Source organism: Jaculus jaculus, chromosome 4 (genome assembly GCF_020740685.1).
Source record: "Jaculus jaculus isolate mJacJac1 chromosome 4, mJacJac1.mat.Y.cur, whole genome shotgun sequence".
In the NCBI taxonomy this organism is placed as follows: Eukaryota; Metazoa; Chordata; class Mammalia; order Rodentia; family Dipodidae; genus Jaculus; species Jaculus jaculus.
In genome coordinates this window covers 120,331,518-120,349,103 of record NC_059105.1, presented here as the reverse complement: position 1 = coordinate 120,349,103, position 17,586 = coordinate 120,331,518, and the positions used below count along the sequence as shown (strand labels likewise).

Sequence of the window (17,586 nt, the reverse complement as noted above, 5' to 3'; positions counted from 1 at the left end):
TATAGATGTCCCATATAATAGTGAGTATACAACAGTCACTGATTTTCAACACCTAGGCCAATTATGAGTCTCTGCATTAACCACCACCTACTACCAATAATAAATAAAAGCTTTTCAACCATGACTGAGAGAAACACTAAACTGTGAGCAGTTTTACAACACATTCTTTTAGTAAAACAAAAGTCTCAATCTATTCCCAATTGCCTTTGACCTTCCTAGCCATGGGCTTTTGACTAGGTTTACAGTACTAGATATAAATTCACTCTTGTGGGTTAGGCTCAAATCCAGTAGGGAAGCAGTTGGTCATCCCCCATAACAGTTACATCACTATTACACTAGAGGTCACATAGGTCAGTTGTAACATGTAAGGTCCACTGCTGGGTAAGATTACTGATGGCTTTTCTCCAGCAGCTTGGGTAGCACCTTCCAGAGTATGAAAGCTAGCTAACAAGAGGGAAGCTTCCAGCTCAATTCCAGCTTAATTTCTCCATCTTGCAACCAAAAAGTATGGTGTCTTCAGAAATAGGGTCTTACCATTTGTTTCTAGTGGACAGCCAGAATTTCTCTAATATCCCATATGTGGCACTGCAATTTTTGCTTAACAGCCCATGGTTTATGAAAACAATTTTTACATGTTGCTGAAAATGTGACTTCAGTGTGTTCTCCAAAGGTTCATGTGTGAGGAGCCTGATCTGTAATGTGGCCATGAAGAGGTTGTGAGGTCTTTCAGCGGGACGTGTTAGGGGTGGCTGGAAGCATTGCCTTAGAAAAAGTTAATGTGGAATTAGGTTTCACAAGACTTTTTGTTATAAAGGAGTGAGCCTAAATCCCCTCTGGTTCCTGCCTTACCGTGAAATCTTTCCCTTTCATAGGCACTACTACCAAACTGTCATCCTATGTGATGTAATCCACAGGGTCTGAACCAGAGGCCAGATAGATGGGGCTGTCCAATCCCGGGCTTCCAGCCTCCCAAACTGGGAACTAAATTAGCCTTTTTCATTTAAAAAGTATCAAGCCTTCTGCATTCTCTTGTGAAAACAGGAGGCAGACTAATACACATGTAATCCTTTTAGAACTCGGCCAGAAACACAATTCATTTTGTAAAATATTTTTAATTATTTGCCAGGACAGAAGGGGGAGACAGAGAGGGAAAATGGGCACACCAGGACCTGTTGCCACTGCAAACGAACTCCAGACACATGCGCACTTAGTGTATCTGGCTTTACCTGGGTACTGGGGAATTGCACCCAGAACATCAGGCTTTGCAAGCATGCACCTTAATTACTGAGACATCTCTTCAGCCCCTTGATTCATTTTTAAATTCAGTGATAGAGTGATTATTATTCACAAGGCAAGGTAGATCCCTGACTGATTTTTTTCTGGATAATGCAAGAAGATGGGTTCCATTACAGAAGTGACAAATGCCAAGACCCAAAGATATGACTTGACTAATATCTGGTAGGAAGGGCAAGATGAGAGTCAAGTAATGTATGATGATGTGTTGACAGATACATTGGTCTGTTTCCTGTTAGAGTACCTGAGACAATGTAATTTATAAAGAATAGTCATTTATTTGGTTTGTGGTTCTGGAGGCCGGAAAACAGAAGAGCATGGCACTGCATCTGGTGAGGGACTTCTTGCTGCATAACCACAGGACAAAGGAAATCCCATGGGAAGGCAGAGCAAATGCACTAGCTAGTGTCTCCAGCTGGGATCCTACCTTCACGGATTCCTTCAGCAGTAAGCCTCACAAGCCTCACAAGGTTTCATCTCTAAATACCATCCACATGTGAGGATTATCTTTCTAAAATCATGAACTTTGGAGGAACACAGCAAAACATTTAGCATGTGCTTAAATAAACAAAAATAAGCTATGCTCCCTGCCTTCAACGAACATCTCACACACAGTTTTTGCCACTGGGCTGACTTTCAACACTGCTAACCTCATGCAGTAATAAGTCTCATGGCTGGTTCTCAGCCATACTACAACCCCTTGTTCAAGGCATGTTAGGGTTTCTTGCTTTGGTTGACAGGGCCTTTTTAAATCAGTGCTCACTATTATCCACAGAAAGATTAAATTTCCCAGTCATCCTTGACATACCTGACAAAGGAGGCTGTCCATAGTACTGTTTCCTCCTCTCTACCCACCCACAGGACTACCCACAATGAGAACATTGAAAACATTACAGACATCTTTGAGATTAAACCAGATGGCAGTAGTGGTTTGCCTCAAAAGGGGGGATGAAAAGTAGAGGAAGAAACAGTCTCCTTCTCTGTATTTTTTTTTTTAATCAGAAAGGCATTTGAGACTTTTGGTAGGAATAAAATAATCTTGAGGAGGATACATCAGCCCAGACAACAACCTGCCATTGTCCTTAGTGCCCTCTCTGTGCCAGTCATTTGGGACACAGAAAGAATGAATACCCATCCCTTTCTCTAGATTATCTCTGAAAATGCACTGAAAAATGAAGAAACTTCTTATTTGAAGCCAGGAGTATGGATTTCAGGCTGAGAAAACATATTCCAGGTGTTCCAGCTACAGAGTAATGGGTATAAAGCTCCGTAGACTCCTCTGAGTTTTGTGTGTAAGCTTGGAGTACAAAGAATAAAGGGCCACTACTGCCTCTTCTGGGATGATAGCAATAGCCTATGACAAAGTGTCATAGTGTCCTGATAACAATTAAAGGATCTCCAGAATACCAAAAATGGCTTAGAAATGTGTCAGTACTGTTCCTTGTCACAAGTAGAAGGGTCTTTCTACACTGCAAGATGGGAGGAGTAAATTTATTTAGACTCATGGAATCTAGTGAAGGACAGACCTCCAGAATTACTAGGTGCAACTTTCACTTTGCAAATAGGAAATAGGGCCTGGGGCAGAATACTGTAAGTAAGTTTCACCAAATGCTCAGACTGCTGGAGCAGAACTGGTCCATGCCCAGCATAACCTTCTCCTTTCCCCCAGTTCACCCAAAAAGTCACTGAAATGATATAATGATAATGATGATACTGATGATAGGCCTACAATTGACTTGTAACAGGAAGTACATTAGGGGAAGTCTTTGGAAATTGACTTCAAGGACAATACTGAAGTCTTTTTCTTTAAAAAAAAAAGTATTATTTATTCATTTATGAGAGAGAAAGCAACAGATAAAGAGAAAAAGAGAATGTGTACACCAGGGCCTCTAGCCACTACATACAAACTCCAGACACATGTGCCCCCTTGTGCATCTGGCTTACATGGGTACTGGGGAATCAAACCTGGGTCCTTAGGCTTCACAGGCAAATGCTTTAACAAGCTAAGCCATTTCTCCAGTCCCCGGTAATGAAGTATTTAAGGACAAGGGCTCAACAGCCTCCAGACCAATGTCTGGAGCTCCAGGCTTCATGCCAGGTGAACTCTCACCTGTTCCAAGCACTGCAGGTCTGTTAGGCCAGACACTTACAGAGAAGACTCTTCTGAGCAATATTCCTTTTGAAATAAATGAATCTGAAAGCTGCTATTCTATAAAGAAATCATCTCAAGCATGAAAAAAATAGTTTTTAATCACCAAGAATGGCAGGGTCTGAGGGTACATTTTCTTTGTCTACTTTTGGCTTTTATGGACTTTATGTCACACAAAGGAGGATCCCAGGTATGTGGGCAGGGGACTCAAAGTCTTCAGATGTGCCATACTCTTTGGTGCCCTCCACACAGCAGGTCCTGGGCAAGTGTCTTCTCCAGCCCACAGGTTGTCTGGAGGACTACACAGCTGGCACTCTCAACTCCAGACTTGGGCTATGTTGCAGTTACCTTCTCATTGTTGGCACAGAGAACCCAATTCGAAGCAACTTATGGGAGGAAAGGGTTTATTTTGGCTTATAGTCTCAAGGGGAAGCTCCATGGTGGCAGGGAAAAGCATGTCATGAGTAGAGGCTGGACATTGCCTCTGCCACAGCTGGTGGACAACAGCAGCAGGAGCCACATTAACACTGGCAAGATGGGGGCTAATAAAACAATCGAGGTCAACCCCCAACAACACACCTCCTCCAGCAGGGCTCCACCTCCCACAGTGCCATCACCTGGGAACCAAGAATCAGAGGTTATGGGGGACATCTGATTCAAACCATCACACTCAGCAGAGTTGCACTTGTTCTTCCACTTTCTTTAGCATGGACATATCCGGGCAGGCTTGAGGAACATAGCCTAGTGCTTTGACATGAAAAACACTAAACAAGGCATTGTGGAGCAGATAATAGCCCTGCTTTGGTTCTGTATGTGTAAAGCAGTGCACTCTAGAGAATCTCCATCTCTTCCTGCTGTTTCCTAAGTGCATGGGAGGAAAAACACTTAAAATAAAAATATTAGAACTCAAATACATGTACTCATAATAAAAGGTTGCTTTTAGAAAGGTGATCTTTGGTGCTGAATTAGGTTCAATACATTAACTATACTTCTTCATTCCCTTTTTCAGAATGCTAGAAGATGACCTTAAGCTAAGTAGTGATGAAGAAGAAAATGAACAGGTAGGACTTCCTTGTGTGTTACTGTCTTGTAAGATGAGACATAGATATCCCTAACCTGCTGGAACCACCTGGAAATGCTAAGCCATGCTATTCTGTGATGTTGGGCATTGCACTGCTACTCATGAGCATGTATGCAATGGTCTAGTCTATGGAATTGTCTTGGCCTGAATTTCCATTAAAACTTTGACTCTGTAGTTTTTCTTCACTGATTTTTCTTTTGGGCAAAGCTAAGTGGCCTGCTGATGATTGAGCATGTGGCCTTAACTTCGTCAGCATGCAGCAGGGAAGCTGTAGCATTAAATATTGAGAAGCTTTATACAGACATTATTAAAAGTGAGAAGGAGCAAACAGAGGAGAGCTGCAATGATGAATAAAAAATAATCATGCTCAGTCTTGGCTGTTTGTCTTCAGTGATAAATGCGCTGGAAATATTCTCCCTTAGTGTTGATTTATCAGCTTGAGACATCACTCAGGGGTGTTATAAATAGTCTTCTGATCAGTCAGTTAAGGTGAAAAATATCCACTTAGCATTCATCACTTTCAGTTCTGAATTTCAGGAAGTGTTTTTATTTTAAAGCAAATTTTAAAACACTAAAGATAGATTTTCCTACATTTGTCTCTCCTTCTCATCACCTGTACTGTATTTTGTCAGATTTGGATAAGGGGATGAGCACAAAGACAATTATAGACTGTTCTTTTTTAATTTAATTTTTACATATAATTCTAAATGCAAATGCCTCTCAATTGATTTTGGAATAGTGAGCTTCATCTAAAGGAATCAGGAAATGCTGCACAGGAGAACTGCTGTCTAGATGTGCAAATACAAATAATGTGTGGAGAAAACAAGCAGAGGAGAAATAAAAGTCAAATAAAAATTGCTAGGAAGTTTGCCTGAGTCAGCCACGGACATGGGCTCGTGGAAGACTTGTTCTTACCCTGAAGTGGCACAAAGGTGTGAGAAGAGCTCTGTTAACCTGGAACCCAGATTGGCAAGCAGAGGTCACCCCGGTGAAGGTGGAATTAGTTGAGCAAGGGAGGCCATTCAGGTTCTGAAAATTTTAGAGATGAATTGTTTATAAATGTCCACACCAGGCAGACAGACATCCTCAGCTCAGCAATCTTAGCAGAAGGGTAGAACACTCCTAATTTTGTTTCCTCATAAAAAGGAATGACTTCATCTCATTCTGTTTTATACATTTGAAAGGTTCAGGCAGATACATTATGGATTAAGCCATGTCAAATATGTAATTCATATATACTTTAGCAAAAGGATTCATAGACTAAATAGTTTCTAGTATTATTTCCAGGAAACACTTGCAGTGAAAATTCAATTTTACAAAAAAATTTTATTATCAATGTTGTATTACATACATTCTCTAAAGTCAGCCAAATAATTTGCTAATAGCTCTACCTTTCCAGGTTGCAGTCACTAATAATAACGCAATACTTTGAACATAAAGATGAGATCCTTTATTCTTATATTCCATCCATGTATGTATATCTTCCTATTTTTGTAAAAGGAACTGTTAAAATGCATGATTTTCATATAGTAATCCTTATCTCATAGATAAGACTCCAGGCAGTGGTTTTATGTATGATAATTTAATTTTTCAATACTAGCCATATTAAGTTGTCCTATAATTGCACTCTAATCACAAAAATGTCTAATGATATGGCTTTTATTGCCTCCAGATCAAAATAAGATTTTTCTCCTGAAAAAAATATAGCCTCTATATATGTGAAATACATACTGATAATTTATTTCTCTGACATTATAAGGTGATGGAACATTTTTCATAAACCATTTTTCCAGATATAATCAGAGCTTGTCCCCTTCCCCAAATCCATCAAAAACATACTACATACTTTCTTGCCTCAGTGAACATGGTATTTTAAGATCAACCTGGTTAAAATTGTAATATTGGTCCATATGGGCTGTGTGGTCACTGCAATAAAGATACATCCACAAGAGCTGCACCTGTTTTCCTCCACAGAGTGTCTCAGACTTGTGCATTTGAACATTCCTTTCTACTGTTGACATTTCTCCTTAGAGCTCTTAAAGATGAAGACAGAAGCCAAGTTTAGTCATGAAGAGCTCAGCAGTCTTGCTCGAGGGTTCAAATCACTGCTTTGCTACTGAGTAGCTTTGTAACACTGACCCAGTGTTTCATCTGCAATATCCTTCACTGCAACATCAGTGTTCCATTAATGCTAGTTAGATTCCTATATAGTTAATTTCTTTTATTGTTGTGAAAAATACCTGTAAAACCAACTTGAAGAAGCGGTTTTTTGGGGGGGGTTACCATTTGAGGGGCTCTAGCCTCTCACAGCAGCAGGGAGGTCATGAGGTAGCCCCCATAGTCAGGAGGAAATTGAAAGAGATGAATGCTGGTCCACTTGCTTTCTCATTTTCCTCTTTATTCAATCCAGGACCCAGCTAATGGAATGATAATGTTCACATTCAGAGGGGTCTTCCTTCCTCAGTTATACCTCTGTGGAACCATTCTCATAGACATGCCCCAGAGTTTATCTCCTGGGTGATTCTAAATCCCATCAAGATTAACTATGACAATCTCCCACCCTGCCACTTGCTCAAAACTGGAGGTCCTCTGTCATCTTAGGCAACCAGATGTATGGGCATGTATGTTTTGTTTTTCATTTTAGGAGTTGAGGAGATGTGCAGTTGTAAAGTACTTGCATTGCAAGCATGAAAATCTGAATTCAACTCACAGAATCCATATAAAAAGTGGGCATAGTGATATATACTTGTAATCCCAGTGCTGGGGAGGTAGAGACAGGAAAGTTCATGGGGCTCATTCCCAGCCAGTATAGCCTACTTGGTGAGTTCCAGGCAAATGAGAGACCTTGTCTCAAAAATGGTGAATGGTGTCCCTCCAATGTTGTTTTCTGGGTTCCACACACATGTGTACCTACACACACACACACACACACACACACACACACACACACATGACTTTTTTAAAAATTAGCTGGACATAGTTGTACACACATGTAATCCCAGCTTCTGAGGAGATTTGAGGCAAGAGGTTCATGAGATCAGGAACATCCTGGGCAGATCTCAAAAATAGATAAAATTTTTGGATGGAGGGATGGCTTAGCGGTTAAGGTGTTTGCTTGCAAAGCCAAAGGACCCTGGTTCAATTTTCCAGGACCCACGTTAGCTAAATGCACAAGGGGGCGCATGTATCTGGAGTTAATTTGCAGTAGCTGGGGGCCTGACATGCCCATTCTCTCTCTCCCTCTTTCTCTGTCAAATAAATAAATAAAAATAAAATATTTTAAAAGTATACTTTAAAAAGATAAAATTTTTATAAATTATCAACAATATGTCAATGTATCTGTTGCAGTCAGGTTTACATTGCTGGCAAAAGATACCAGACCAAGAGCAGCTTATGGAGGGAAAAAGGGGTTATTTTGGCTTTCAGACTTGAGGGGAAGCCCCACATTGGCAGGGGAAAATGATGGCATAAGCAAAGGGTGGACATCACCTCCTGGCCAACATCAGATGGACAACAGTAATAGGAGAGTGTGTCAAACACTGGCAAGAGGAAGCTGGCTATAACACCCATAAGCACACCCCAATAATATACTGCCTGCCTTGAGGAGGCTTTAATTCTCAAATTGCCATCAGCTACATTGCCATCAGCTAGCATTTAGAACACTTAAGTTTATGGGGCCACCTGAATCAAACCACCACAGTATCATTATTATTATCAATGTATAATTGAATATATTTGCAATGAGAACAGTACTAAAATAAACAACACATTGAATATTCCTAACTCAAACACCTAGATGGGGAAACAGACTTAATCAGCCTCCCAGATATTCCTTATACTCTCTTCTAGTCATCAACCTCCAGAAGATTAAATAATCACTTTTCTGTTCACTGGCACCACAGAGTAACTTTCTTGGTTTTGAAGTCTATATCAATAAGTACTCTCAGTGTCTGGTGTCTTTCATTCAACAGTGTTGATGTAAGGTTTCACACATACTGTTCCATGGAGTTGGCATTTTTCATCTTCATCACTGTTATATTTCATTGTGTGTGTTCATGTTACCCTTTTCACTATTGCTGGGCTTTGGATATTTGCAGCTTAGAATGGTACTGTTTATGTTGAGCATATGGGAACATTTCTGTTGGCTTTTTGTCCTGAAGTATAAAGCAACTATGGTATATTATCGCAAACCATTTTTAAAGTGGTTGTACCTACTGATCCTCCCACTAGCAGTGTAGGAGAACTCCCTTTTTTCCATATTGCCATCATGAATTTGTCTTTTTATGTTCAAGAATAGTATTGGTTGTCAGCTTTCTACCCCATGCCATCTTGGTCTTATTTTTAAAATCAGGGTGATATTCCCTGAACAGCCAAGGTACTATTTGTTGAATGGATGCATAAATAAATGTAGAATGTGGTTAAAGGCTCTAAATTGCAAAGTCTGATGACCAGGGTTCAATTCCTCAATAGCCACATAAAGCCACATGCACAATATGACAATGTGTCTGGAGTTTATTTGCAGTGGCCAGAGGCCCTGGCATGCCCATACTCACTGTCTGTCTGTCTATCTCTCTTGCTCCCTTTCAAATAAATAAAAATAAAATATTTTCAAAATAAATCAAAAGGGCTGGAGAGATGGCTTAGCGGTTAAGGGGCTTACCTGCAAAGCCTAAGAACTCATGTTCAATTCACCCAGTCCCACATAGCCAGATACAGTGATGCAAGCACACAATGTCACACATGCACCACAAGGAGGCACACATGTCTGGAGTACATTCGCAACAGCTAAAGGCCCTGATGCCCCCATTCTCTTTCCTCTCTCTCCCTCTTCGTCCTAACTCTTGTTGGGTGGGTGGGTGTCAAAATAAATAGTGAAAAAGTCTGTTAAAAAATAAAGGGATTCACCAGGCGTGGTGGTGCATGCCTTTAATCCCAGCACTCAGGAGGCAGTGGTAGGTGTATCACCATGAGTTCAAGGCCACCCTGAGACTACATAGTGAATTCCAGGTCAGTCTGGGCTAGAGGAAGACCCTACCTCAAAAATAAATAAATAAAGGGATTCTCTCCTGAAGTCAGTGTCCAGTATAAAAAATGACCTTTGCTCTCTACTTTTATTTTTTACCAAATGCCAGTATTGCAAGAATAAAAGAACCAAGACCATAAAGCAGCCACACAGGAATTCACAACCTTCCTATTCAAGAGAAAGGCATGTATCTGCAATGGAAATGGTTGTGCCTACTTTTTATATATGTTTTGGCCAAACAGTATTGAGACTACAAGTTTTCATAAGTCATCTCAAATAGAAGCCCCCAAATCAAGAGAATGAGTATTTCCCCTGCCTTCCTTGTCAAAGATAATAGAATTTTGACTGTGGCCTCTAATAGATTAGGCTGAGGCATGGTTTACTTGGAATGTTTGCCAATATTGTTTAATTGGAAGAATAGTGTCATGGTGGCTCTCATACTTCTTATACTTGATGCAATTCAAACTGGAAATGGCACATATTTGGGAATCCATATGATATATGTAGCAGATTGGTTTGATTTCCTTTAATATCCTATTGGATTAGCAATTCCAAAGGCAGTGGTCTTCCAAAAAGTGTGAAGGATCTGAGCATGGTGGTGCACACCTTTAATCCCAGAATTTGGGAGGCAGAGGTAAGAGGATCGTCATGAGTTTGAGGCCACTCTGAGACTAGTTCCAGGTGAGCCTGGGCTAAAGTGAAATGCTACTTTGAAAACAAAACAAAAAATAAGTGTGAAGGAATTAGAAAACTTAAGATGAAATGATTCCTAAGGACACTCAGCCTTAAAGGGATTTATTTTTAACGGATTTGGAAGGGGTAGATAAATAATAGTGCATGTCTTATCATTTGATCCAAAAGATGAGCTCTGCCTTTCCAGTCAGGGAAAACTTGGAGGTTAGACACTGCAAATAGCTAGATAAAACATTACAGCTAAAGCACAAGGAAAAGGATGCATGATGAAGACTTTTGGCAAGCAGCAGCTGAGATAGTATCAGCTGCAAACAGGGTTTCTGAGATGAAAAATCCATAGTTCAGGGAGTGCAAGGAGTCTAAACTGAATGGTGACATGTGTGCCTGCAGTTCCCAGTAATTATATTATCCACACAGATTGGGCAGTCTTTTCATTTTAATTATGTAAGAACATTTTTCTCTTTAGATGAGCATGGTTTATCCACTTAAACTAACTGTTTTAATTTTACAGGCAGCGGTCATTGGATATAATCTGTAGAGGGCAATTTCCCTATTGGTCTAATTGATTTCTCACACAATGAGGGAAAGTTACCTTTTAATCTCCAATCAATATTTGGAGAGCATACAATTAATTTAATTGATATATAGGTCATTAACATAAATCTGCAAGCTAAAGAAGCAATTATTTTTGTATTTATAATGCAGAGAATAACACTCTTCTCAGTCAGGAAGAGTCTAAAGCCTCACCGCCCCACAAAGACAGGATTGCAGGTGAGGCTGAGCTGCGTCCCACATTGCAGCTTGGAGTGCATTATGCTTCCCTTCGCCTCCTATCACCATAGGACAAAGAACCAGTTCCATCTCTATTTTCTGCTCTTTCCTTTAGAGGCCACTGAATGACTCATATCAGATTGGGGTGAGCTATTAAAAATATTGCAATAGTAATATGAGCACTTCATTTTTTCCTTTATTCCTTTTTGATATGACAATTGCATAACAGAAAGAAGGGCTATTTTTAAAAACAAAATCTCCCATGTCATTGACAGTTAATGTCAATCAGTGACCACATGAATTAGCTGAATGAAATGCAGACATGAAACAGAAACGTACAAGGTTTCTACAGCCCAACTTCACTTCCCTAGGTGCATTTTTCCTCTCAGGCTCAGCTTGGTTGATGCTGAAGTTTTTGGCCTTTGAAAATTTATTACACACAGTCCATCTGCATTCAGGCAGCCAAGTCTGACTAAATAGAGTCATTGTGCTTGTCTGGGAGTGGTGGCCAGAGTTCATCCAGTCAGCATGACATTCACATCCCAGGAGATTCATAAAAGCCAACACCCTGGTATGTGCTCTTGAATCCTGCCAAAATGGTGTAGAATTATATAAACAGGAGTTGAAGCAGTAATCAGGACCAGGTTTGGGGGCACAGCTCCAAAATCAAGTTTCTCCTCCATGAGAAATGAAGTGTATTGTAGATGTTATTTGTGGCCAAACAAGAGCTAGACAATTTTTATATAAATCATTCCAAAAACTGTCTTAAATGCCTACTAAGCTCCACACATCCATGCAAGATACTGGCTTACTGGTCAGGATGAATTACACATTAATGATATTTGTTATGACAACTTAGCCACAAAAATTTTAAGTAAATTTTCAATGCCAAGAAATGCCTTGGCCTAAAGAACTAAACCGAAAGTGTATCTACATAGGTATGTATATATGTATTTATATACATATGTATATCTATTTTGTGTATGTATATGTAAAATATTATATATATTCATATGTATGTATAAAACAAAATAAGAACACAGAAAAAAGGAGTTTGTTTTTATTGTTAGTCTTGCATTAGTGTGCCTGAACTAAACATCCATTTTGATCATACTGATGAGTTGGTTTCTTTTCCACATGGAAACACAATAACTATAATTGAAGACACCTGCCTGTTTCACATCTGTGCAGGAAGGATCATGTATTGGAACCTCCCATCCCAATCAAGGAAACAAACCCAAATTTTCTGTAGGAAGCTTTGCTTGTTTATAAAACTCAAGCTTAGTTAAGTAAATTGTATTTTATAAATAAAATTTTACAGTCACCAGAAGCAAATAAAAATTTCTTGTCATATTATGTCACTCTGTCTAAGCACTTATGAAAAACATGTAACTATATATGCACAAAAAACATAATTCTGTTTTTCATGTTAATCAGCTATCCTTTCCAAAACTGAAATGGTCAGTGAACTTAAATATAACCAAGAAAAAATGTGCAAAAGCTCACATGCTGTCACCCAAAATGGTTTTTGAGGCCTCCTCTTAGGAGCCTAGCTGAGATTTATGTAAGTTTAGTTATACCTACCCAGCCTGGGCTTATTGGGCTTATGGGATGTGCCCAACTTCAGCTTCTGAATCCTGAATGGAAATCTACAAATTAATAACATTAAAAATGGGAAATCATGCAATTAATACAAAGATGGAGAACCATGGCCTTTGTTAAATTGCAGAATTCATACAAGGAGCTACATTTTTTTTAAAACTAAGCCAAGATTTTGTGAATGGCAGATGTCAGTACCACCTACCCAGACTCATTCAGAAGCTGAGACCAATGTCCATACCTGACAGGACTATGCTTTCCATTTCAGTCCAGCAGGACGGCTGATTGGCAAGCTAGCATCTCCAGAGCACATTCACTGGACTCAGAGTAGTGGCCCTTTGTCCTGTCACTTTAATGGTGTGTTTTCCCCTTCAATAGCTTGTTGGGAAGTGTCGCCATTCAAGAGTGGTTACTCCTTGGAGTATATGCTATCATTTCTCTCCAGACTTGGCTAGTGTTCTATAGTAAAGGATTAATCTATACTTAGTTATTCAGGTATTTGGTCCAATATGCATTTGGAAAGTTTCTTTTTTTTCCAAATTTTATGCATGTGAGCTGGTTATCTCCTAAGCCCAGCTGTTCTCAAGAGACTTTCTTAAACTGGAGAAGCATGGAGACAAATCATTTCTGGTCATTCAGGACCCCTTTGTATTTTTCATTTTCATCCAGACCAGATATGCAGCCCACAGGTTGCACTGAGTGAAACAAGGTAATTTTTAAGAAGCCTACCAGTTGCTAAAATGCTAAGCTAGCAAACATGGTCACCAACACACCTGAAAAGTGCAAGGATCCAAGTTAGCTAGAACATCTTTCTGAGTCTTCCTTCACCTAGACTTTTTTCTTAAAAGTCCAAGACAGCTTCAGGAAGTGTATAAGAGAGCAGTTTCACATATAAACTGTAAAGCTAGTACACTAATAATAACATGGCATGAATTGCCATGAATTGCTTCTGCTTTCTCTTGCATAATTGATTTGCAAAGTAAAATTAGGATAATCATTTCTAACCATCCATCACAACACATTTAACTTCAAATATTGCTGTTTTTAATAGAAAAGTTTGAATGAAATGTAAAGCCAGACTTACATTTTAGGTCTTCAAGTACAGGTTACCTTTTTAACAAAACTACCAAGGCATTTATGTTACTTTCATGTGGAATTGATATAAAAATCAAATACCATCTGTATTCCACAATGTAATGTCTGGTTGTATTCACAGTTATCAGCCATGCATCAAGCCTAGGAAGAGATTAAAGGGGTTCCTCCAAAGCTCCAAAAGGTATTTGGCAAACTCACAAAGTAAGAAATGATTCATCTCAGTATCCACCTATCGGACCAAAGATGAGAACCTCATAGAAACATACTGTAGAACCAGAGCTTGGTAGGAAGAGAGAAGGAAGGATGGAGAGAGGATGGTCAGTGGATACCATGATATACTGGGATAGATCAGGTAATGTCAGATGTTCTGTGCTAAGTAAAGGTAGCTGTGATAGATTGAATAAATGGCCCCCAATATATTCAGTGTTTCATTAGTTTGTAGTTTGCATCTGCAGCCACTTGGCTGGAGATGGTGTCACTGGGTGGATCTTAAGGTGTGGTGGTGGGTTTCAGATTTCAATCTAAAGATATGCAAAGTGTGCCTGCCTGGAGTTCCTTAAGTGTTCTATGTGGCTTTTGGCTTGGGGCTTCACTCTCTCTCTCTCTCTGCCTGGTCCTGTAAGAGCTGGTCAGCTTCTTCTGCCATTATGGAACTTCCCCTAGATCCTTAAGCTTCAATAAATATCCTTTCCTCCATAACTGTGCCTGGTCTGGAATTTCATCCCAGCCAGCCTGAGCTATCTGCTACAGTAGTTATAGTTGACAACAATCATGTATTTCAAATTAGCTAGTAGAGAAGATTTTGAATAGTCCTAATACAAAGAAATGATAAATGTTTGAGGTCAAAGAAATGCCAGATACCCTGATCTGATCATCATATTTTACCCCATAAATGTGTATACTCATCGTGTGTCAACTTGAGTTTTTGACTGTGTATTAAAATCAGAGTCACCACTGGGCCATAACCATTTTGGCCTTGCTTAAGTAAGGTCTGTCATCATTTACATTTCTTCATGGAATGAGTTCCAGGAATATGTGACTGGGTCAAGTGCAGAAGAGCAGGCCACAAAGTCAGTGGGAGACATACAGGAGTTACTCTTGCAGAGAGATTGGAACATCAAACAACAATCCCCTGTATACTTGGATCTCCATGTGCTAGGACAGTTAGTTGATCTGTCACCCAAGCAGATCTTAAACAACCAGTTAACCTGTAGCCTACAAAGTTTCAACACTGTGAATTGATCATCCCATATACATAGCCAAAGCACCGCATTAATTCCAACCAAGCCTTGACCTGTCCAGAGGGCACATTAGATGATTCTGATAAAACTTAGCATTCATTTCCAGTAATTTACTTTCTCTTTCTTTGTCCTAAAAGTGTATGTCACAGACTTCTTAAGAATAGGCCTGTCTACTCCCATGAGAGTTGGAGACCCAAGAGCCACCCCAAAGGAGAATTAGCACCTTAGACCTACAGCACAGTATCACCATCCATGCTCCAAATTTAATCTCCATTCCCAAGAACAGGGATTTAAATGCACACACTTGTAGTATCTCATAACTGGAAGTTCAACTAGTGTTAAGTATGTGGCTGCTCTTGTATTTTTGCTATTACTTTGAAATTACAAGTCTATAGACATGTGTATGCATGCATATGTGTACTCTCTTAGTCTAAGAAAACACAGGATAACAGGCATATATAGCCACACCTATTATCAAAGAATAAAATTTTTTAATATTTATTTATTTATTTTGAGAGATAGAGAGAATGGGCATTCCAGGACCTCTAGCTACTGCAAATGAACTCCAGATGCATGAATCCTCTTGTTCATCTGGCTTATATAGGTACTGGGGGATCAAACCTGTATCCTTTGGCTTTTTAGGCAAGTGCCTTAACTGCTAAGCAATCTCTCCAGCCCAAGAAGAAAATTTTTAATGAAAGCATAATAGAGAAAGAATATTCAACTCTGAAAAAAATGTAGCTTAACAAACCTCCTAAATGGGAGGTAGTAGCATTTGTCATCCCCAGAAGTTCATGTTCACATCTTCTAACTGTCATGAGTGGTATCTCTTTCTGATGAAAGAAGAATGAGCTAAGATCTCTACCATCCGTGATCTTACAGAGAACTTGGGAACTCAAGACTAAAATTGCCAGTGCATCAATGGCAAGCTACCCAAGGATGAGTAGAACCCCATGGTGACTCATGGTATAGACCCAAAGTTCAGGGGAAAGAGCATCAAAGAGAGCTTGGGAATCTGAGGAGCACTAAATAAAAGGATGAGCTAAACCTCAAGTGTAGGGTGACTAAATCAAGAAAGGAGCACTTGGAAAGGACTAGAAAACCTTGTAAGCACTGACTGGACTCTGGCACCAAGACTGACATGGTTTGTCCTTCGCTGTCCCCATTCAGCTATTTACTTTCTTTACTGACAAGTTCCTCGGCCCTGAAATTCTGCCTTGACTTCGGATCTTGCTCGGTGTGGGCTTTATATTTATTTTTTTTATTTAAGAGAGAGAAAGAGGCAGAGGGAGAAGAGAGAATGGACATGCCAGGGCCTCCAGCCACTGCAACAAAACTCCAGACACATGCACCACTTTGTGCATATGGTTTTATGTGGGTACTGGGGAACTGGACTCAGGTTTTCTTTTTGTTTGTTTGTTTCTTCAGGCAAAAACCTTAATTACTAAGCTATCTCTCCAGTCCTCAGTGTGGGTTTTATAAACAGCAACAAGTGTTTTCACAGAGCAGTCTTTATTGCACACAGTCGAGGGTGCCCAGCCAAAGTGGGTTTTCTCCTTCCTCTGACTGCCATCTGCTTAGCATCCCCTGTCACTCTCAAAACTGTCCTTACAAAAGAGCAAATTACCCTGCCCTTCTAATTGTACCTGACCCCAGTAGAGAACAGGATGAATCCCTGACAGTACTGAATAAAATGCTCTTAGATAGCATCTCTAGGGATCCAGAGATGTGAAGTACTAATAATTACCAAGGAAAACAAAGGAGTGATAATGTTTCTTTTGTCTTGCAAATTCTACCAAATGGGTTGGAAAACACTAAATGAAAGTATACACATTAAAAAATTAAGAGCAGGTGGAGAGATGCAGTTAACACATTTGCCTGCAAAGCCAAAGACCCTGCCCAGTTCGATTCCCCAGGACTCAGGTAAGCCAGATGCACAAGGGGCGCATACATCTGGAGTTCGTGTTCAGTGGCTGGAGGGCCTGCCACTTCATTCTCTCCCTCTCTCTGCCCCTCTCCCTCTGTCTCTCTCTCCCTCAAATAAATAAATACAAAATTTTAAAAACTAAAAAAAATTAAGGGTCCATCAACTAGACTAAAAAAAACACAATGTCATAAAAATGAAGATAATGAAACATAAAATGGGTTAATAAATGAGAAAAGAAGTTCAGCAGATAATTAAATTAGCAAGTCAACTTGAAAACAAACAGCAGACAAAAGGTATGGTTCTTAGTAGGACAAATGTGTGAGTGGGTCCATTCCACAGCGTCATCAGCTAACAGTGAAACACAGGTGAACTAAGATCAGCAGTGATGCATCCATTTAGTGACTGGTTCTCTGGTTTACAGTGGATGGACACAGAACCATTTGACTTTCCAGTGGTATAAAAGCTATACATAGCCAGTACACACTAAACTTCCAATTCTGAATTTTGAGCTCTTCTCACACTAATGATACATGTTTAGGTCCTCTCCTAGGATGCTAGGCAGCAAAGGTCATGACATGCTGTTCATTGTATGTAAATCACAGTGAGTCTTGCCACTGGGCTATAGGGTTCTTTAGGCATATTAAATGCATGTTGGACTTATAGTTCTTTCAATTTAGGATGAGTTTATTAAAACAACCCCAGTAGAAATTGAGG

At 39.7% G+C, this 17,586-nt stretch overlaps 1 protein-coding gene across 4 annotated transcripts in view; it reads left to right on the top strand.

Moving 5' to 3' along the window:
• The window catches only part of Aff3 (AF4/FMR2 family member 3), a 588,679-nt gene that overhangs the window by 465,563 nt on the left and 105,530 nt on the right, over positions 1-17,586 (top strand). For all 4 annotated transcript variants that reach the window (XM_045146966.1, XM_045146965.1, XM_045146968.1 and 1 more), the window contains one exon: positions 4,452-4,503. In XM_045146966.1, coding sequence (XP_045002901.1) covers positions 4,452-4,503 — 52 coding nt within the window. The remainder of the gene's footprint in view (positions 1-4,451; positions 4,504-17,586) is intronic.